The following is an 18,991-nucleotide window of genomic DNA, read 5'->3' on the forward strand; positions in this document are numbered from 1 at the left end:
CAAACACAGTTAGTGGATTTATGACCAAAAAGCTCTATTTTGGTCTCATCCACATGACTTTCTCCCATGACTCCTCTGGATCATTGGTAAATTTAACATGTTCTTGACATGTGCTGGTTTAAGCAGGGGAATTCCGGCCATGATTTCAAAGTGTATTACCAACAGTAACCATGGAAACGGTGGTCCCGGCTCTTTTCAGGTCATTAAGCAGCTCCTCCAGTGTAGTTCTGGGCTGATTTCTCACCTTTCTTAGGATCATTAAGACCCCATGAGGTGAGGTCTTCCATGGGGCCCCAGTCTGAGGGAGATTGACAGTCATGTTTATCTTCTTCCATTTTCCAATGATTGATCCAACAGTGGAGCTTTTTTCACCAAGCTGCTTAGCAATTCCCCCGTAGCGCTTTCCAGCCTTGTGGAGGTGTAACATTTTTCTCTCTAGTGTCTTCAGGCAGCTCTTTGGTCTTGGCCATGTTAGCAGTTGGATTCTTAGGCCGAGTCCAAATGTCCGCCCTAATCAAACATTCGGACACTATATAGTGGTTACGCCATTTTGGATGAGTGTCTGAATCTCTAGTGGATGAAAAGGTGGTGGACTCGAAATATATCCTGGAATGCTTTATGTGGAGAGCTCTCCACACAAAGCATTATGGGATTTGTTGTCACAGTGGCGATAAATAACAAAGATGGCGCAGGCACCGTGCAAGGAGGCGGAGTCACGTAACAAACTGGGAGCGAAAAGCTGTGATCTTCTGTCTGAGCGGTATGTTAACTGAGTTTTCTATAAAGTCCACTATATACGCCCCGCTCTATATAGTGATGGAGGGATGTAGGGTTTAGGGCGGACGTTCAGACTCAGCTTTACTGATTGTACGGGGCGCATCTAATTTAGGATAATAAATGGAGGTGGACATTTTGAAGGCAGACTAACGGGTCTTTGAGGGTCAGAATTCTAGCTCAGGGTTCCTACAGCATAAGGCAAGTTAAATTCAAGACTTTTTAAGACTTTTTAATGCCACTTGAAATAAAAATTTAAGACCAAATTCACAAGAAACAGAAGAAAAACCCGCTTGTGACAACTTAACCCAAAGGTTTATTTTAACATAAACCACTGCACTAATGTTTCACATTTTGAAAAGCTTCCCATACAGGAAGAAAGCTAAAAACACACAAATGACAGATTTATTTGAACAATTATTTAACTGAATTCACAAACTTTGTTTTAGCAGGGAACAAAACAAATCAGTTTTAAAGCCCCAACATAACCAGTGCTAAGTCTTTTTAGCAGCTATTTTTCTTTGTATGGTTTTCTTAGTATGTTTGATTTGGTGATAAGTGGAGGCGTTGCAGAGACAAGGGTGGAACTAAACTGAGAAATACCGGCTGTTTCTCTGTAACTCCATTTTGACACTTTGTGTTTCGTGCTTCGCCTTTGACGCCACTGCCTTAATTCCCATCGTTCTGAGCTTCAATGACTTCTTGCACTAAATGCTGAGCCTCATGTATGTTCCCTGGTTTTAGCCATGGAGGAAACTCTTGGCTGGAGACAATTTTGGTTACATTTACATTTGCTCATATTTTCCAGACAAAAAGTAAATGGTGCATCTCCCAAATGTCCCGGCCGCTTTATTGGTTCCACTATCGGGACGGAACCATTAATGGCGAGCCGGTATTTTTTTTTAAATAAAAAAAATAAATAATTGTCAATTTTAATGTTTATTTAGATTACAAAAATAAATCTTAATAAAAATAATCCTATTTATAATGTTTTAAAAATTAAGACCTACGAAAGACTGATTTAGGCATTTTAATACCAATTAAGGCCTTAATTTTATTTGAAGAATTCAATGCCTTTTAAGACTTTTTAAGGACCTGCATGAACCCTGCTGATAGACAGCTGTTCAAATATTTATTTGTAGCTGAGTCATACAAATAAATAGATTTCTGGAATTTTTTTTCTTAGATTATGTCTCTTAGAGTGGACATGCACCTACGATGACAATTTCAAACTCCTCCATGATTTCTAAGTAGGAAAACCTGCAATAAAAGCAGGGTGTACAAACACTTATTTCCCTCACTGTAAGTATTTATAAACCCTGAAGTTAGCTTGAGGGCTAGCATACATCATCAGACCACCATCCAATAAACAAGCTGACTAACCTAAAACTAGGCCTTTAGTCTCTACAGTCATTCTACTGATAGATTTCAGTTAGCTGGACAACAGAAAAGAAGACATGATGGTAATAAGGGACGAATTAAAGGTCAATTTATCATCTTTGTCTCATTTTAAGGCAACTAAACATAAGAAAATCCACCTACTGAACAGTTAGAGCCACATTGCTTTGCATGAATCCTTTAGTTTTTAATTCCAATGAATTAAATATAAAGTCTGATGGATGTGAAAAAACAAAGGTTCAGATATTTTAATACGAAGGTCAACTGATTTTCTGGCCAATCATCAGACAGCGGGAAATACATCAGGATTTGACCGTATTATTGTTTCTTTACAAACCAGCACCGTCAGCTGATGTGATGCCCTCAATATAAATCAAAAGGCCGCAATGCATCATGGTCCACCTGAGCTAAGTGATGATCATGCCGTCCCGGGAGATAAAAGGTGAACTCACGTATGGAGGCGTGTCCAGGCTGTCCGTGTTGACCACCACAGGCGGAGGGTTGGCCTGAGGAGAGAACAAACATGGCAGCGTCACTTACACCGTCACCCACCGTCCTCCCAGTAAATCCCCACCAACATCCACCCAGAAAGCCTGAGCTCCACCCTGCTAACACGCAGCAGACGTACGCGGTGGCTTTTCACGCTGCAGAGGATGCAGTTCTGAAGCATGAAGACGGGAATCAAACCGCCGTCGATGCTGCGAGACAAGATGAGCGGCTCCTTCCTCAAACTACTGCTGATGGCGCCGAACCAGATGGGCTCTGAAGCGCTGAATGCATCTCTGCAGCAGCTAGCGTCCCTAATCTGCTCAGTCCATCAGAGCCACAACTGGACCACAGGCTGAGCTAAACTAGGAGAGCAGCGGCCAAATAAGCTGAGAGATAACTGAAAGGATGAACGGATGGATGATGGATGGATGATGGATGGAGCACAGAGAGAGGAAGGACAGAGAAAGGAAATAAAAAGCAAAATAAAACCTGTGACGTCGGAGGGATGACGGTGGTCTCGGCTGGGATTGGCGAGATGGGGATCACAGGGATTATAGGAGAGGAGGGCGGGACGGCCTCGGCCTGCTGGACAATAGCATGGTGAGGGTCAAAGGTCAGAAACACAGATGAGCAGCAGGAGGATGATCATGGGGGGAGTTTAACCAAACATGGCTGAAAGGGTCAGAGGAACGGACCAATCACAGGAGGAGGAAGAGGGGACAGATCTGACAGATGGTCCGGCTGTTGAGCCCCCACCCACTCCCATGGTGTGTGAGGGGAAATGCTCCGCCCTGCAGGAGCAGCTGCAGCTGGAGGTCCTCACAAGGTCAAAGGTTAATCCTTCAACAGAAACCTCAGAAACTGGACCAGAACCAAGAACCTGGAGGACTTTAAATGAGAGGGAGAGTGGTTCTGGGCCGGGTGGTTCTGTTAGTGAGGGATTATTGATCAGAGGGGAAACGTGCATCAGCAGAGGGAACTGAGCCGACTGATCAACCAACCCAAATAAAACCATTTCAAAGCTGAAAGATCAGAACCTGGTGATGAAAAAAGGGTCCAATAGAACCTAAAATGCATGGAAAGATTATTGGATCAGTATAAATAATCATTAACATGTATTTTTTCTTTGTGTTTTTATTTCTATATCAAGGCGATGAGAAGACGAGCCGCTCAGATGGACCCATAAACCCAGAAGAACCGAGACCAAAACAGACTCCAGCAGAGACTGGACCCGAGGAGAGCTGCTGCTTCTGTCTGAGACGACAGATTTAGGGTCTAAAACCAAACGGCTTCCTCCTGCTGAATGACCAGAACCCTCCAACAGGGTCCGATCCGTTATGCAACAGAACCAACTTCATGAAGCAGCTGCTGCAGAAGCTGATGGAAAACCAGCCGCCACTAAATTTAGCCCAGAACATCGACGCCATTGATCCGAAAGCCCTACTTCTGGATCGCTGCTCCAGAATCCGTCAGTACTAGGCCCAATCACTGAGCTCTTTGGCACTGAAGGGAAAAACCTACAGAAATCAGCTTTATAAGGGAAACGGGCCGCAGAGGGTCAGAACCATCAGTGGACCCAGGGGGGTCAGAACCCGACTCAATCCAACTGATTGCAGCTCCTCATGGTTCAGAACCAGAGACCCAGAAAGGAATAGAGTCCCTGAAGCATCTCAGTTCTGCTCTGACCCGTTCTAAACAGAATGAACAGAGCCTTGGTTTGGTCAGCAGGACATCGGGTCGGGTCGGGTCCGGCTGCAGTACCTTACTGAACCAGGGGACGTCCTTCCTGCTGCTGACCACCTTGGCTGTGCTCTTGGTGGGGCTCTTCCTCACGCTGTCCCGCAGGTTGAGGAAGCGGCTGCGCGCCCTGAAGGACGCCGGGACGGCGCAGGACGTGAAGGAGGACAGCAGGCGGTGCTGCTGCAGCTCCGCGGCGTGCTGGCGCTGCAGGTGGGCCATGGACTCCTGCAGGCCGGGCTCCGGCGGCGGCCTCCGCTCGGCGGTCCTGGAGGGGAACCCCGGCTGAGGCTGACGGGTTGTCATGGTCCTGGAGGAGATCCCTAACCGCAGGCTGAATAATTAACGAGGGCGGGTTCCTCCAGACCCGGGTCGGAGCGTCTGATCCCTGCACAGAAGCAGAACTCTCCCAAACCGTCACAGAATCCGACCTCCTCCGGGCCGGCCTCCCTCTCGTCTCTCTGCAGCCAATTAATCAGGCTGCGAGTGGCACATGTCAGCAGCAGGAGGGGTCCGGCTGGTTCCGCCGGCTGCATGAATAATCGATGCGACCCCCTGCATCTGCTCAACAGCAGCCATGACGCAGGCAGAAGGCTGCTGCCGTGGCTCAGGGGACCGGTTCTGATTCTGATCCACAAACACAGAAGGAACACCCTGTTTCCAATAGAACCAGTCCTCCTCGGCCCAATGGATCCTCCTTATTCACAGGAAATCATCCAGAACCCGGAGTCCCTGAACGCCTTTGGATCCAAACCGGGTCGACCCGGATTCAATCTGAACACAGTGAATGTTTGCTTTTCCACACGAGCCTCAGATTAAACCTAATCCCAGTGGCGCCTCCTACTGGCCACCCTGATACCCACAGCTACAGAGGTTCTGCCCATCCAGCTCTGCTCTGGACCCGCTGGTTCTGGTTCTGTACCATCCAGCTGTCTGCCTCAGGATGCAGCTGAATGGAACCACAGAACAGTTTGGGTTCTGCTACATTCTGAGTCTCTGAACCCAATTTATAGCCTCAGAACCGCTGTCAGCTTCAGGTTCTGACCCGGTTAGAACGGCCCGTCACACTCAGAACCGAATGATCGGTTCACCGTCCGGTTCTGATAGTTCTGCAGATCCAAACTCCACCGGTTTTATTTCTCAGAATAAATCAAAATTAAAAGCAGCAACATGCAGAGAGGAGCCGGTTCTGACCCAAACCAAAGGAGCTTCAGATGACCGGGTCAGGATGAAAACAGGCCAACGGAGGAGCGTTCACAAACACCGACCCGTTTCAAACTGTTGCAGAACTTCTACTGGGTCTCAAACAATAACAGGAGAGGTCCGATAACATCCGGGCCATGACCAGAACCAACATTTAAAGGATTATTGAGCGGTTCTGAGGGTTGGTCCACTTCTCCTGATGGATCCACTTAGAGCTGTATCTGACCCGGTACTGCTAAGGTCAAACTGGGTCTGGTTTGGAGAGTAATCCGGGTCAGATCAACCAGAACCAGCTGGACTCTCTGGTTCTGGATCCGTCATTGGTTCTGGTGTGCGGCCAACGGGCCGTCCCGGTGGACCGGGGATCAGCCGGACGGCGTGTTCCCCTGGTCATGCATGTTAACACGCGCGTTGGAGGCGGTGAATGGGGACCCGGCGGTTGCTAGGCAACGTCAGCAGAGACATGTGTGGCTCGTTTCCATCAGAACACGATGCAGGTGAACCTGGAGTTCTGAGCACGATGGACCCGATCGGACCCGACGGCGGCTGGAGGCTCCCGCTCTGCGCGTTCCGGTCGGACCGGACCGCTCTCTGGCCGCCACATGACGCAGCAGCTCCGACGCTCGTCGCCACCGAGGGGCAGCAGCTGCAGCGGGGGGGTGGGGGGCGGACCTACCAGCAGACGGCGGTGGAGGCGTTTGGTTCTCCTCAGGGTGCCCATGATGCGGCGCCCCATCTTCTTGGCGTACCACACGGAGTTCAGCATGCTGCCGGTGCAGCTCCTGCTGCAGGCTGTGTGTGGGGGGGGGCAGAGGTGGAGCTGGCTGGAGAGCAGACGATGGGGGGGGGGGGCTTCACTCCACCTAACGCCCCCCTCCTTCCTCCTCACAGACACGAACAGGGAGGCTGTGGAGCAGCCAGAGGCGCTCCTGCAGGAGCAGCGGAGACGCAGCGGTGCCCCCCCCCCCCACGCCTCCGCCAGCGATGGAGGCTCTGCAGCCTCCGTCTGTCTGAGGAGCAGCAATAACACACTGCAGGGCTGACGGAGGACGTGCAGAGAGTGTTCCTCCTCTGATCCCTCTGCAGTCTGACAACATCACGCACCTCCTCCTCCCTCCTCCTCCCTCCTCCTCCCTCCTCCTCCTCGCTGACAGCTCAGAGTGAGGCTGGATCAGCTGACCTTTGTCCCACTTCACTCCTTCTCCCGAGGAAGGAGAAAGGAAACAGGTCGACGGGGAAAACTGGGAAAGCGCTGAGTAATGGCAGTGTGACTGACGGGGGGAGGGAGGGGTCAGAGGATAACCCGTCACCGCGGAGACGCTCCGCGCCTCCGTTACCATTCGTGACTGATGCATAACCAGGGTTTATCTTCAGCTCCTTCCTCCTGAAAGTCGAAGGTTTTACCTTCAAATGAGGAACTTTCCAGGTTTGTGTTTCTGATGGTTTGAACCAGCAGAGGCTCCTTCTGATCACTGAGTTACTCAGGTACTTCAGGCCCGTTTTACTTTTACTTCCTCTATTCACATGATCAAAATTACAATTATGGCAAATTTTATTATAAAAGAAGTCAGAATGCAGACCTCCACCCAGGGGCAAATTTAGGAAATGTGGGGCCCTGGGCAAAGACAGGCAGGGGGCCCTCTGAATTGAGAAGACATCACATAGAACAGACCCATTATCCAGATAGAGAAATGTTAATAGAATAGACATCCATTATCTGTTCTAGGTTGTGTCCCTCTCTTCTTGTCCCTTTTCTTCTTGTTTTCCTCTCTATGTTTTGTACTCAGCTGACTTTTCATGCTGTCTCTAAAGGAATGAAAGATTTTTTCCCAGCACTAAGCTCACTTAGCTGATTGCTCCTTCCTGTGTTTCCAAAAAGGCCAAAGTAAATAACCCAGTCCTTCTTTTCACTGTAGACAAGCCATGATCTGCTTCTCTGTTCTCCATTTTTCATTTGGATGAAATAATAGCTGCATGAATCATGACAGCAGACAAGATAGAGGAGAGCAGGAGGCGGGGTTACCAATCTACTTGCTCTGGAGAGCAGAGTTAGCTGCTTTTAGATGTTGTCTCCAAAGTCTCCAGTAGCAGAAAAAAGTCTCTAGATTTGGCGCTAGGAGCTTTTTAGAAATCAAAGTGCTAGAGGGGTCTGAAAAGTGGCTAAATGTAGCGACTAAAGTGCTAAGTTGGCAACACTGCTCTTTGCATGGTTTGTTTTCAAATGGTTTGCTGCTGTCTGTTTGGACCCCAGGAACTTGGGGCCCCAGGCAACTGCCTAGTAATGCCTTGATGGTAAACCCCCCACCCCACCCCCTGCCAAAATTGGCCCCATATTGTGACTTATACTTAGGGCTGAAATGATCATCACCACATCCTTGGACTTAGGCCCCTCCACTAAAAATGTCCTTAAAATCTGTTCATAACTTTTCAAGCAATCCTGCAAAAAAGCGCAGTGGAAAACATCACCTTGGTGGATGTAACAAACCACACAATGTCCTTCATGCCGAAGCACATCCTTCATGTGCTCTGAAGGCCTGGCTGCTGAATCCGCTAATGCCGCGGTTCTCAAAGTGTGTGGCGCGACCCACTGGTGGGGAATTGAGACGTGACAGGTGGGGCGCGCCAAGTTCCGGTGTGTGCGTGTGTGTGTGTGTGTGTGACTATAAGTGTAGAACATGTGAGAGCAAACTGTCCTTATAGCTGTATGTTGCCGCTTTTTAGACCAATCAAACCCACAAAGTAATCATTACTAGCCTACATGCAGCCTAATTAAAAGAACATTAGATATGAGAAAAATTTCACCTGGAACTGAAGTGCCAAAATAATGATTGACGTGATGTCGGCATATTATTTGTAACGGAATAAACTTTCGCGCCCCAGTGTTGCCAGCCCAGCTGCATTTTTATTTTCTTTATTTTTGAGCTTGCTGTTATTTGATGTAAATAGTTTGTATTTAGATACTACTTGTTACTTCAATAAAATTGGAACATTGGGGACAGGCGGGGCTTGAATATTCCCCCTTGTCCGAAGTGGGGAATGACAGAAAAAGTTTGAGAACCACTGCGCTAATGAATCCACCGATGTTGAAACAATATCATGTAAATCCCTTTATTGTCCCACAATGGGGAGATTAACTCTCTGCATTTAACCCAACCCATTGGGGAGCAGTGGGCTGCTATTGTGCGGCGCCCGGGGAGCAGTGGGACCTGATATCACAACCTCTATGACCCAGGGGCAACGCTCTAACCTCTAGGAGCTACTCCAACAATGTATCGGCCAATGCCAACACATGGACGAAACACATAAGCATCGGCCGTTACATTTCTAAGTCCACCTTTAAATTGAGTTACACAAACGTATTTCTTCTTCCTGGCCTGTAGGTGGCAGTAATACGCTGAAAGAGTGACCTACTTGGAGCAGTAATTATACCAACATTGTAATAAAAAAGATGTCATTTGACTGGATGATCTGGTGAACTGTAAAGGGCCTTTAGATGCTATAGAAATAAACTGAATTAAATTGTATTAAACATTTTGCATTTGCCAAAAAACGTATGGTAAAAACTTTTACAGTATGCCCTATCTGGAACTCCTCAAGGAAAAAAATATCTAGTTCCACCTGGTTTAATTTTGTAAAAACAAGTCTTCTTTAAAGGTATAGAGGAACATTTTTTATTTATGGCTGAATCATCTAAATAAGTCGTCCACCTAATTTTCAATCATTCTGGTGTATCGATACTGAAACGTTGTATCCGGATACAATACTCATTTTCAAAAGTATCGATACAGCCATCTAAAGTGCAGAATAGTGGAAAATGCTTTTTCTGAACACTGTGTGATTGAATAATTCTGGGCATTTTTCAGTTTCAGACTTCTTCTGTAACAGGTGCAGCTGCTGAGAATTATTTTTGTTTAACCGGTTTGGCTAGTGTCATTGTTATGTGTGCAAAGCATAGCCAAGGAAGGAACACTTCATTTTAATTTTGTAAGTTTTTTATCAAGCTTGCTTAATATTATGCACAGCAAACAACCTCAAAATATTGTTCTTATTGTTTTTTTATTTATTTCTTGTATTTTTTTTGTAATGAAAATATTTCTGTTGAATTTTAGAGTCTTTGTTTTTTTTTTCTTGTGGTATCGAAAAGGGTATCGAGTATCGAATATTTTACTTAGTATCGGTATCGAGTTGAAAAGTTTATCACGACAACCCTACTGTATAGTCCCCGCTGTATGTGGACATTTAGCTTGTATGAGCTATGAGAGCAGCACATTTTAAACGGGGTGCGCAGGAGGAGAAATGGCCTTGTGAATGCTCTTGCACGCACATTTTTTTCATTTTTAAATGGAGAGGGCAGGTCTTTTAAAAAATCTGCCACAATACCTTTAAGGAACCTTTCGCTATCCGATAACTAATTGATTGATCAAAAAAAAAAATAATCTGACAATCGATTTGCTAATTATTGATTAGTTGCAGCCCTGGTTTTATTTATAAATATATACATATGTGCGTTGTTCCAAAGTTTGGGATACGCTTCCCTTAGAGGTCAGGTAATGAAGCGTTTGTTTCAATAATGATAAACGGACGAATAGGAAACATGGACAAATGTCCGCTGGTGTGGAATGGTTTTAAAGGAGGATGATGAGCAGAAACCAGCTGCTTCTGTTTCTGTGACGGACCGTCCTGACCGGACCGAGCCGTTAATCTGCAGAACCTGGAGGCTGTTGGAGGAGAAGCTCAGCTCAGTCCAGGTGGACTGAGACCTGAAGTAAAGCATCTTCTCCCAGACGGGACTCCATGACCCGGACGTCTACGGCCCTCAGCCTTCCTAAACATCCATAAAGGCGTGACCAGATGCTCCTCCGTGAACAAGGATGACAGAGTGTTTACCGTGAGCCGCTCTTTGATCACTGCTAAATAAACCAGAGAGCAGCAGCAAATCCTCCTGGAGGCCTTGACTGCTGCCCCCCCTCCCCACCCTGTTACTGAAAGCCTCTAAATCTCTCACTGCGGTTTAACCTGCTCCTCCTCCATTTTCCTGCCGACACTCATCCCCTGCGTTTCCATGGAGCTGCAGAGAGGCGGCTGATAAGAGCAGAGCGGCGCTCAGCGCTACGGCAGCGCAGATAACCGCTGCTGACGTCAGGAAACGCCTCGCTGGACATGAGGCGAGGAGGGAGCGATGAGAGGACGAGGAACCAGCGCTGAGGGTCCCCATCATCAGAGGGTTCCTTCACTGCAGCTGCTTTTCGGGTATGGATCCATCATCCCGTCAGCGCCATCAGTCTGGGAATGGTTTCAATCCAACATGAGACCTGATTGGTTCTGGATGAGGAAATGAGAGGATTCTAACAGATCAGAAATTCAACAAGATTTGTTTATTTCTACAGTTAACCTTTTTTAGATCTTACAGCCTGATTATAAAATATCTCCTTAGAGTCCGATAAGTTCTGACCACTGTCGCTACCCGATCCGTCCCGGAAGCACGATCCATCCTGCCAATGCACCATCAGCTCATTTCCTCATCCAGATATACATCCGGGTATATCTGGATGTACATCTGGAAGATCTAAATGACGTTTTTTCTTCCCTAAAAATACAAAGCGTACTAAAATATGTGTTAAAGGTTAATAATGTATTTCCTGGGAAAATAAATGCCTTAAAATCCTGTTTTATCACTGTTCTGATCCCTGATCTGCACCGGAAATGGGATGCTACGCTACTTCTGGGAGCTAACTTTATCGGCTTTGGATTTAAACATAAATCTAGTGTTTTAGAGTTTTATATTTTCCTTTCCTGCTAACATTATGGTATATAGTGCGTAATCTAAAAGAGAAACAACTAAAATGCAGATAAACATGGTTTAATCATATTTAGCTGGACTGCTGAGCATGTCTGATGATGATGTCAGAGAAGCAGTTTAAGGTTTAAATGTAAAAACCATCAAAACCGTTTCAGAAAAGTCAGAAAGCTTTTTTATAAAGATGTGTATCAGCATTCTATAGTAAGTTAAGGATAGAAATAAGTGATTTCAGTACCCGGATGAATATCTGTTCGTGTATGTGCAGGACGGATCGTGCTTCACGGACAGATCAGGTAGCGACTGTAAACTGCAGGTTCTGTTCGGTCCAATGCTGATGAGTTCAGAACAGAACATGATCCATGATTCCAGGAACCAAAGGATCGAAACGATCTGGATAGAGGAAAAAGGTTCTGTGTTCTGAGCGGGTAGAAACATGAAGGATTCAACCAGAACCTTGGCTGGGTTCTGTTCAGGTCAGGTGGTTCTCTAATCATCATCAACGGTCATCGGTCTGTTTACCGTATCCCATGAAGCAACAGAAACGTTCCCACAGGAAGCCGTTTGGGTCGAGTTTCCAATTAAACCCGGTAGAATCAGATCATGTTACCGTCCAGAAATGATCTGTTCTAGAACATCGTCAGAACCGTTCTGCTCTCACCTCCTCCAAGTCTAGGTCCAGTGGTTCTGGTCCACATCTCAGCGGCTCAAAGTAGCGGTTAGCCTTAACCCGCCGCTTCCAGAACGATTCCACCAGCTCCAGAGGAATGCTGGGTAAACTGCTGGAGGATCTGCTTCTTATCTCAGTGAGACCCAGGAGGGGGACCTCAGAAAGACCAACCCTCTGATGAAGGCCATCATCATCATCATCATCATCATCATCGGAGAGAAGGCGGAGCTGCTTTACAGCCCCGCCGTCTCTATGAGGAACTGTCCTCATCAGCACTCATTCAACCAGGTCTTCCCTTATGGTAAACATTATATATAAAAATATACATTTCTGTTACCTTCTAATATATTCATAGTTAGATGGTCATCATCTAAAGCAGGGCTTTGCAAACATTTCAGCCTTTCACCCCAAAAATATTAAACGACTGGTTAAAATACACACTTTTAATTCAGTCTATATCTATTTATACCAATAAAAATAAATTATATTTCAGTTTTAAGTTAAAATTATAACAAATTTTAAAGGATTTTTATGTAATTGATAGTAAATGTTATGTTAAATTGTATAATTTGGTAAAATAAATTCATTTTACTATTATTAATTAATGGTTTATTTATTTCACAGGACATTAACCTTTATGTATTTAAAGGAAAACATTTGTCCTCCATATTACTCAGGGATCACAGAGTCATTTTTCTTTCTACATTGTTCAATATTGACTTTAGTTGAATGATTTTTGTTTAGTATATTTTGGAGTTTGGATACTTTTGTTGTAATTAATTTGGGCTCGTTAATTTGTGGCTGTTGTACGGCCTATAAATAGGCTGGGATATTTGATGATGAGCCTACGAGGATGCGTGCTGACAATAGGTCTACTGTCAGCCCGTCTCTAGTAGCTGTAGGCTGCAGCTGTTGCCTCCATCCTGCCATGCCGTATTTTTATTAGGTGTTGTTTGGTTGCTGTTTTGGTTCTGATCTTGGCCTGGTTGTCCTGTTTTTGACTCTTTTTTTTTTTTTTGTAGATTACCGTATATGTTTTCTATAGTCCGGTTCTAGTAAGGGCTTTGACGGCCCTGTCTAGGTTTGGCCTCCTGCTGTACCGTTCTGGGTTTTTGTTTTTTTTGATCGGCTCACCACGTCTGACTCTTTTGGGTTTTTGTCTTTTTTTCCTATTCAGAAGCTGAGGATATTTAATTCCTTCCTTTTTTTCCCTCTACAGAACATTCCCACAGCTGAATCAAACAAAAGAAAAAATATTTGAGAGCTAAAAACATTTTTTAACCCTCAGTTTTGCCTCTGTGTGCTCTAATATGCTGTGCCCTTGTGAACGTAGCACCGGGCCCCCAGGGGGTCCCAACGCTTTGTCTATGGAGACGGCTGCCGTCTATGGAGACGGCTGCCGTCTATGGAGACTGCTACCGTACTGGATAATGTGTAGATCAAATATGTTAGATTTAATGTCTTATCTGCACTAATGTGGATGCTGTAGTGTTTGTCTATCCCATGATAAAGTTTACAGCCTCTATATGCTGACAGCAACTCGACAAGATGGCTGCCGAGATCAACCTCTACTGTCAGTCCAACCACAGGCGGCTCTGTAAGGTAGGAAGTTGGTGGAGCTCTGATTGGTTCTGCTGCCTTCAATGCTTGAAGGTCCCGGGTTCAAATCCCAGCCTGGGGTCCTTCTAACATGGAATCAGCCTGTTCTCCTTGTTCCTGCCTGGATTTTCTCCTGGTACTCTGATTTTCTCCCTCAGTTTGGTTTCACAGGTCTATGCAAATGCTTCCCAGGAGGGAAAGTGACCTGCTGCCGTCTGAACAATGACATCATCATCATCATCATCATCGATGTAAAGCAATAACTAATAAAATGTTAAAATATTCGAGTGATTGGGGATCCAGTCAAAGACAAAAGTATATTTTTAAAGCTTGATATTACGGCTGAATATTACTGTATTTTCCAGACTATACAGCACCTCACTATGAGCCGTGATCATAAAGTTCTTGTTTTAAACAGGAAATATACATATGTAAGCCACACTGGGCTATAAGCTGCTGATATCTACTGAACTCTCCCGCACTAAACCTGTAGAGGGAGCTCTACATAAAGCCCCTGGAGTAGGGATGAAGAATGCTAGCCTCCCGTTAGCTTGTTAGCTCGCAGCAGTGGGAGCTTCTAATGAAAGATGGGCTTCATCAGCTCTTTATTTCAGCTCTGCAGGAGTTCAGTCCAGTCTGTTCATTAGTTTGGCGGCTTTAATGCGGCAAATAAATGTTAAAATGTGTGAATTCTGGACCTTTGTTATTCCTGCAGCTAGCGTGCTGTGCTAAACCAATATTAGCCCCTTATTCTTTGATTTCCAACTGACTCCCCCCTCTGGCGGTTAAAGAAAACCTTCTGATAAGCTGCATGGTTCAAAGCGTGGGAAAAAGTGACGGTTTATAGACTGGAAAATAAAGTAAATGATTACTGAATTAATTGTCAGCTAACTAAGTGTTGGATTAATCCTAACTGGAGTAGAGACTAAGGCTACGTTCACCCTGCAGCCATATGTGACCTGGATCTGATCTTTTCATGCGAGTTTGAACAACTCAGACCTATTTTTTTCCAGTGCGACCCAGGCTGGGCTCTGTGCTCCTGAATCCGATACGAATCTGATCTTTTCAATGCGACCTGTGTCTGAACGGCCAGGTCGCATTCATCCGACCTGAACACCATTAACACCAGACATAGGTCACTATTCTGGGTCTTCCTACACAGAAGCAGGAAGAAAAACAACAAACCATGGCGGACAATGATGCAGAGAGCAGTATTTATATAGAACAATCTTTAAAAGATTGAGTTTTTAAGGTTGGGAACGATTGCTGAATGCGCTCCAGCACTACCGTCTAGGGGTGGAACGGTTCACAAAATCCACGGTTCGGTTCGGTTCACGGTTCCGTGGTCACGGTTTTCGGTTCGGTGTATGTTGATTGTTACACCGAAAAATAAAAAAATTTATAGAAATTTATTAAATTAATGAAAAAATCCCCCAAAATTAATGAATTGTAACTATTTTTAATGATCCGCGGAAACCCTGGATCATTTCCGCATGTTTTGCTGCTTTGAGTTTAATCATCTGGTGCTTGCCCTCTACGATCTCCAAGGAACTGAGAGGGGAGCGGACGGGAGCCACAGTGGAGGCTGTAGGCTTTCCTTTGTGCAGCCGGTCTGGAGCGCAGCGGGGCGGAGCGGAGCGCTGACGGAGTATGTGGGATTTCGGGGTTAGCGTGACATGTTGGTCATGTTGCTGTTAGCATAAACAAAATGTGTTGAACAATGCTTTCACACTGTTGCACTTTTATGCGTTGCATACCCACACAATTCTCCACAGCAACTGATTTTTTTTCTGCTACACCCGGCTACGCTGCTTCGCTTCTTCTTCTTCTTGTTTACTACTGGTGGTTGGCTTTGGTCGCAGTACCGCCACCTTCTGCTCTGGAGTGTAAATGCTTCACCTATGAGAAAAAGGAGCAGCGCATGAACCGAACGCAACACACGCGAACCGAACCGAGACAGTTGAACCGAACGGTTCGGACAGTTTTCATAAACCGTTCCATCCCTACTACCGTCCATGTTTACTTCTGGAAACACAGGGCACGCTGGCTTGTGACATCATGGCGTCTCTGTTGCGCATGCGGGACATTTAAGCTCTATGAATGCAGTTCAAACAGGAGATCACTGACAAGTCGCATTTATCTGAAAATCTGAACGGCAACGCAAAGAAATCTGAATGGAGCATTTAGGCCTGCAGTGTGAACGTAGCCTAAAACATGCCTTTAGCTGACAGAGCAGTAATTATACCAAAATTATAAAACAGAAAAAATTGCATTTAAGAGGAAAAATTTTGTGCATCAATAACCAGAACGCCTCAAATGGAAAAGTTTTATTTTCACCTGCTTTAAATTCTGTAAAAAAATCGTAATTAAAGAACCTTTTGCTATCCAATGATTAATGGAATAAATTATCAGCAGAGAAATGGATTAACAGAATAATTCTGTGTAGCAGCCCTAGTTGATTAAAAAACTGAGATAATTAAATGTTCCCCTGGGGGCGGGGCCACTGATTGATGTTATTGATTAGCTGAACTTTCTGTTTTAGAGGGTCTTTGGATTTCTTTAAACCGATGCTCTCCTGGTTCTTGGGTCACAAACTTTTTCACTTTCTAACTGAGCCCCACTTTGGTTTATCAGAAAGTTTTGAAACCCCACATCTATTCCCCTACTTTGAACAGAGAAAAGTCAACTGAAGTAAACTGCTATAAAATCAACTACAATCTCCTCTGGGACATTTAATCTATAAAGGAAATAAAACAACAGGGTTATACTAACAACCAGAACTGAAAGAGAGTTTTGGTTTGGAAGTAATTGTTTGGCTCTGGATCTTAAAGCTGAGCATTAAATATGACTGAAGGTAGGAAAAACGACGGTCATTGAACGCATCGCAGGAGAAGAGGCTCCCTGCTGGAGCTACGGTCACCTGGAGACAGAGGACGGCGGACCAGTCCACCGACCCATCAACGCTACTGATTTATGGGACTGTAGGAGGCCAGCATGCTAACTCCATGTAGACCTCAGGCAGGGATTTGAACCGAGGACCTTTTAGCTGTGAGTCAGCAGAGCTTCAGGAGAACCGTGGTTCTGATTCTAATCCCGGCTGGACTCGTTTCTGAGGATTCAAACCAACATGTCAGACATGATGCCTGAGCCGCTTCCTCTATGCGGGGAGGGGGGGTGTTAGGAGAGGGGGGTTTACCTGGATCGGGGGGTAGGGGTTGGACGAACAGGAGGGGAGGGGGCTGTCCTCTCCGTGGGGGTAGAGAGTGGAGGGCGTGGGGGAGGGGAGCTCCGAGTGGAAGTGTCCTAACGAGGAGGAGCCGTCAAAGATGCACTCCAGAGACGCTACCTACAGGATATAGGGGGGAGAGATACGGAGGCCCTCAGAGGACAAAATACAGCAGAAGGAAACAGGTTCTGCAGGAAAACTTCACAGCCTCTCAGCTTTTCCAACATCCTCTCTCTGTGCACAGACTCAAAGCAACCGGGCCGGTTCTGGAGAACAACCCAAACCCATTCCAGGAATGAGGGTCCGGTAGGTTCTACGGTCTGATGAGACGGGAAACTGGATCTGGAAACCTTTACTGGTTCCTTTGATCGGATCAATTATCAGAGTTTATGACGGATAAACGGCTCGACACGGCCGATGATCGGTTCCTATCAAGTTGGACTCATTGGTGCTGAAAACGGACCAAACCTGATTTAGTGGGTCCATCGTTTCACGACAGGAGAAAAACTGACCTCCATGTTGATCCATGAAGACGGTCCTCGGGTTTTAGACTGATTTTAACCTTTAACAAGCTTTTAATTCTCATCTAGGAGGATTTTCTTTAGCTATTCCATCATCTGTCCACCAGAGGGCAGCATTTAGGAGGAGCAGAGTGTCAAAAGTATTCAATGCTGCCTTTTTTAATCTCCGATCGGATTATTTCCATGTCCAACTGAATGCATATAGAGAGTCCCTGATGGGGCAGGGTGGGCAGATCTGAGCAGATTATTTTCACCTGTGTCTCTGTGCCACATAAATTAAAACTATTTCCCAGATTTGAATTGAAAAACATTCTGAATTTTTTTTTTAAACAATAAAAGCTACAGTGTGTAATAATTACAGGGATATACAGTCAGAAATGTAATATATTATACATAACTATGTTATTTATCATCATCTACGAGCTCAGCCTCTTAACCTTAATATTTGCGTTGCCTTAGAATTCGTTATTTATAATTACATAGGAGCGGGTCTCGCAGCCATGGAGGCAGACATCTTTGCGCTACGGCAGCGCAGAGCCAACAAACTAGCGATTGCGAGATCGCCAAAACGTCACAACGATGTAGAAAAAATAGCGGGTATATTTATTATCTTAAGTCTACATGAAATCTATACCCTACACAGACTAATGAAATACTATCTGTAAAATTATCTATGTAAACAAACCTCATCACTTGAGAAGGTAGGTGATGCGGAAGTCGTGGAAGACATTTTGTCCCGTAACGCTCGCCGTACTGTTGGGGGGGAGAAGCGGTGGGGGGGAGATGTTCATGTTGCTGCGGTCTGCAGTCTGACCGCTAGATATCGCTAAAAGTTACACACTGTAGCTTTAAAATAAAACGCCCATTCAATAAAGCAAAGCCCCTCAGTGCAGCATCTCTATCCAGAACAGATAGAGAATGTTCATAAATTAAAAACATAATGAGATCTATGTCTAAAGAAAAACGGCACTAAACGGCGTGGGACGGTTTCTATGCTGACTGAGGCAGAGAGCTGATTCTCAGAGAGATCAGGGAAATTTATCCGAGTTTTTCTTTCATTTCATAAAGAGGTGAGAGATCTGCTGCTCTTTCCTGCTCTGTCTGCTTTATTTTGCTTATTTTGGTTTCTGTGAGGCTCAAAGAGGAGCAATACTTTACTCCATTTTTCTCCTCCTGAGGTTATTTCTCATTAGAAATTGATAAACTGCACTCTCTCCCTTGGTTTCCGTGAGGCTCAAAGAGGAGCACTACTTCATCTTTTTCTGTCCTCCTAAACCCCTATCATGGTACTTTCCTTTTTTAATGTTTCATTCATTGTTTTTGCATCAGTCTGTCCTGCAAAAACACTGAAAGTGATGTGCGAGTCCAGAATGACCGATTTCTCTGACCGATTTTGTATTTTCCTCCAAAGCGGATGTATTTTTCTTTGTAATAGTGTCTCTCCTCCTGTCAGATTCATAAAATTGCAGCTGAATTGCTGCTGAGTCTGACTAACATAGACCTAGACTCTATCTCAGTGGGAGCTACGCTGCCCCTGCAGGAAATCCGGTCTGGATCGTCGCCAGACTTTCCATGAG

General features: G+C 45.4%; 1 protein-coding gene across 21 annotated transcripts in view; it reads right to left on the minus strand.

Moving 5' to 3' along the window:
• LOC119773165 (discs large homolog 1-like protein) overlaps window positions 1-18,991 on the minus strand; it is a 96,089-nt gene that overhangs the window by 22,725 nt on the left and 54,373 nt on the right. For 7 of the 21 annotated variants that reach the window (XM_038270015.1, XM_038270012.1, XM_038270020.1 and 4 more), the window contains 3 exons: window positions 16,864-17,013; window positions 3,151-3,246; window positions 2,625-2,678 (listed from right to left, as the gene is read on the minus strand). In XM_038270015.1, coding sequence (XP_038125943.1) covers window positions 2,625-2,678; window positions 3,151-3,246; window positions 16,864-17,013 — 300 coding nt within the window. Of the gene's footprint in view, window positions 1-2,624; window positions 2,679-2,800; window positions 3,089-3,150; window positions 3,247-6,277; window positions 6,422-16,863; window positions 17,014-18,991 lie in introns of those variants that run through there. The other 14 variants (XM_038270025.1, XM_038270027.1, XM_038270026.1 and 11 more) reach the window with 9 other exon arrangements.

The sequence above is a fragment of the Cyprinodon tularosa genome, unplaced genomic scaffold, assembly GCF_016077235.1.
Source record: "Cyprinodon tularosa strain WSP-4 unplaced genomic scaffold, ASM1607723v1 ctg749, whole genome shotgun sequence".
NCBI classification, from domain to species: domain Eukaryota; kingdom Metazoa; phylum Chordata; class Actinopteri; order Cyprinodontiformes; family Cyprinodontidae; genus Cyprinodon; species Cyprinodon tularosa.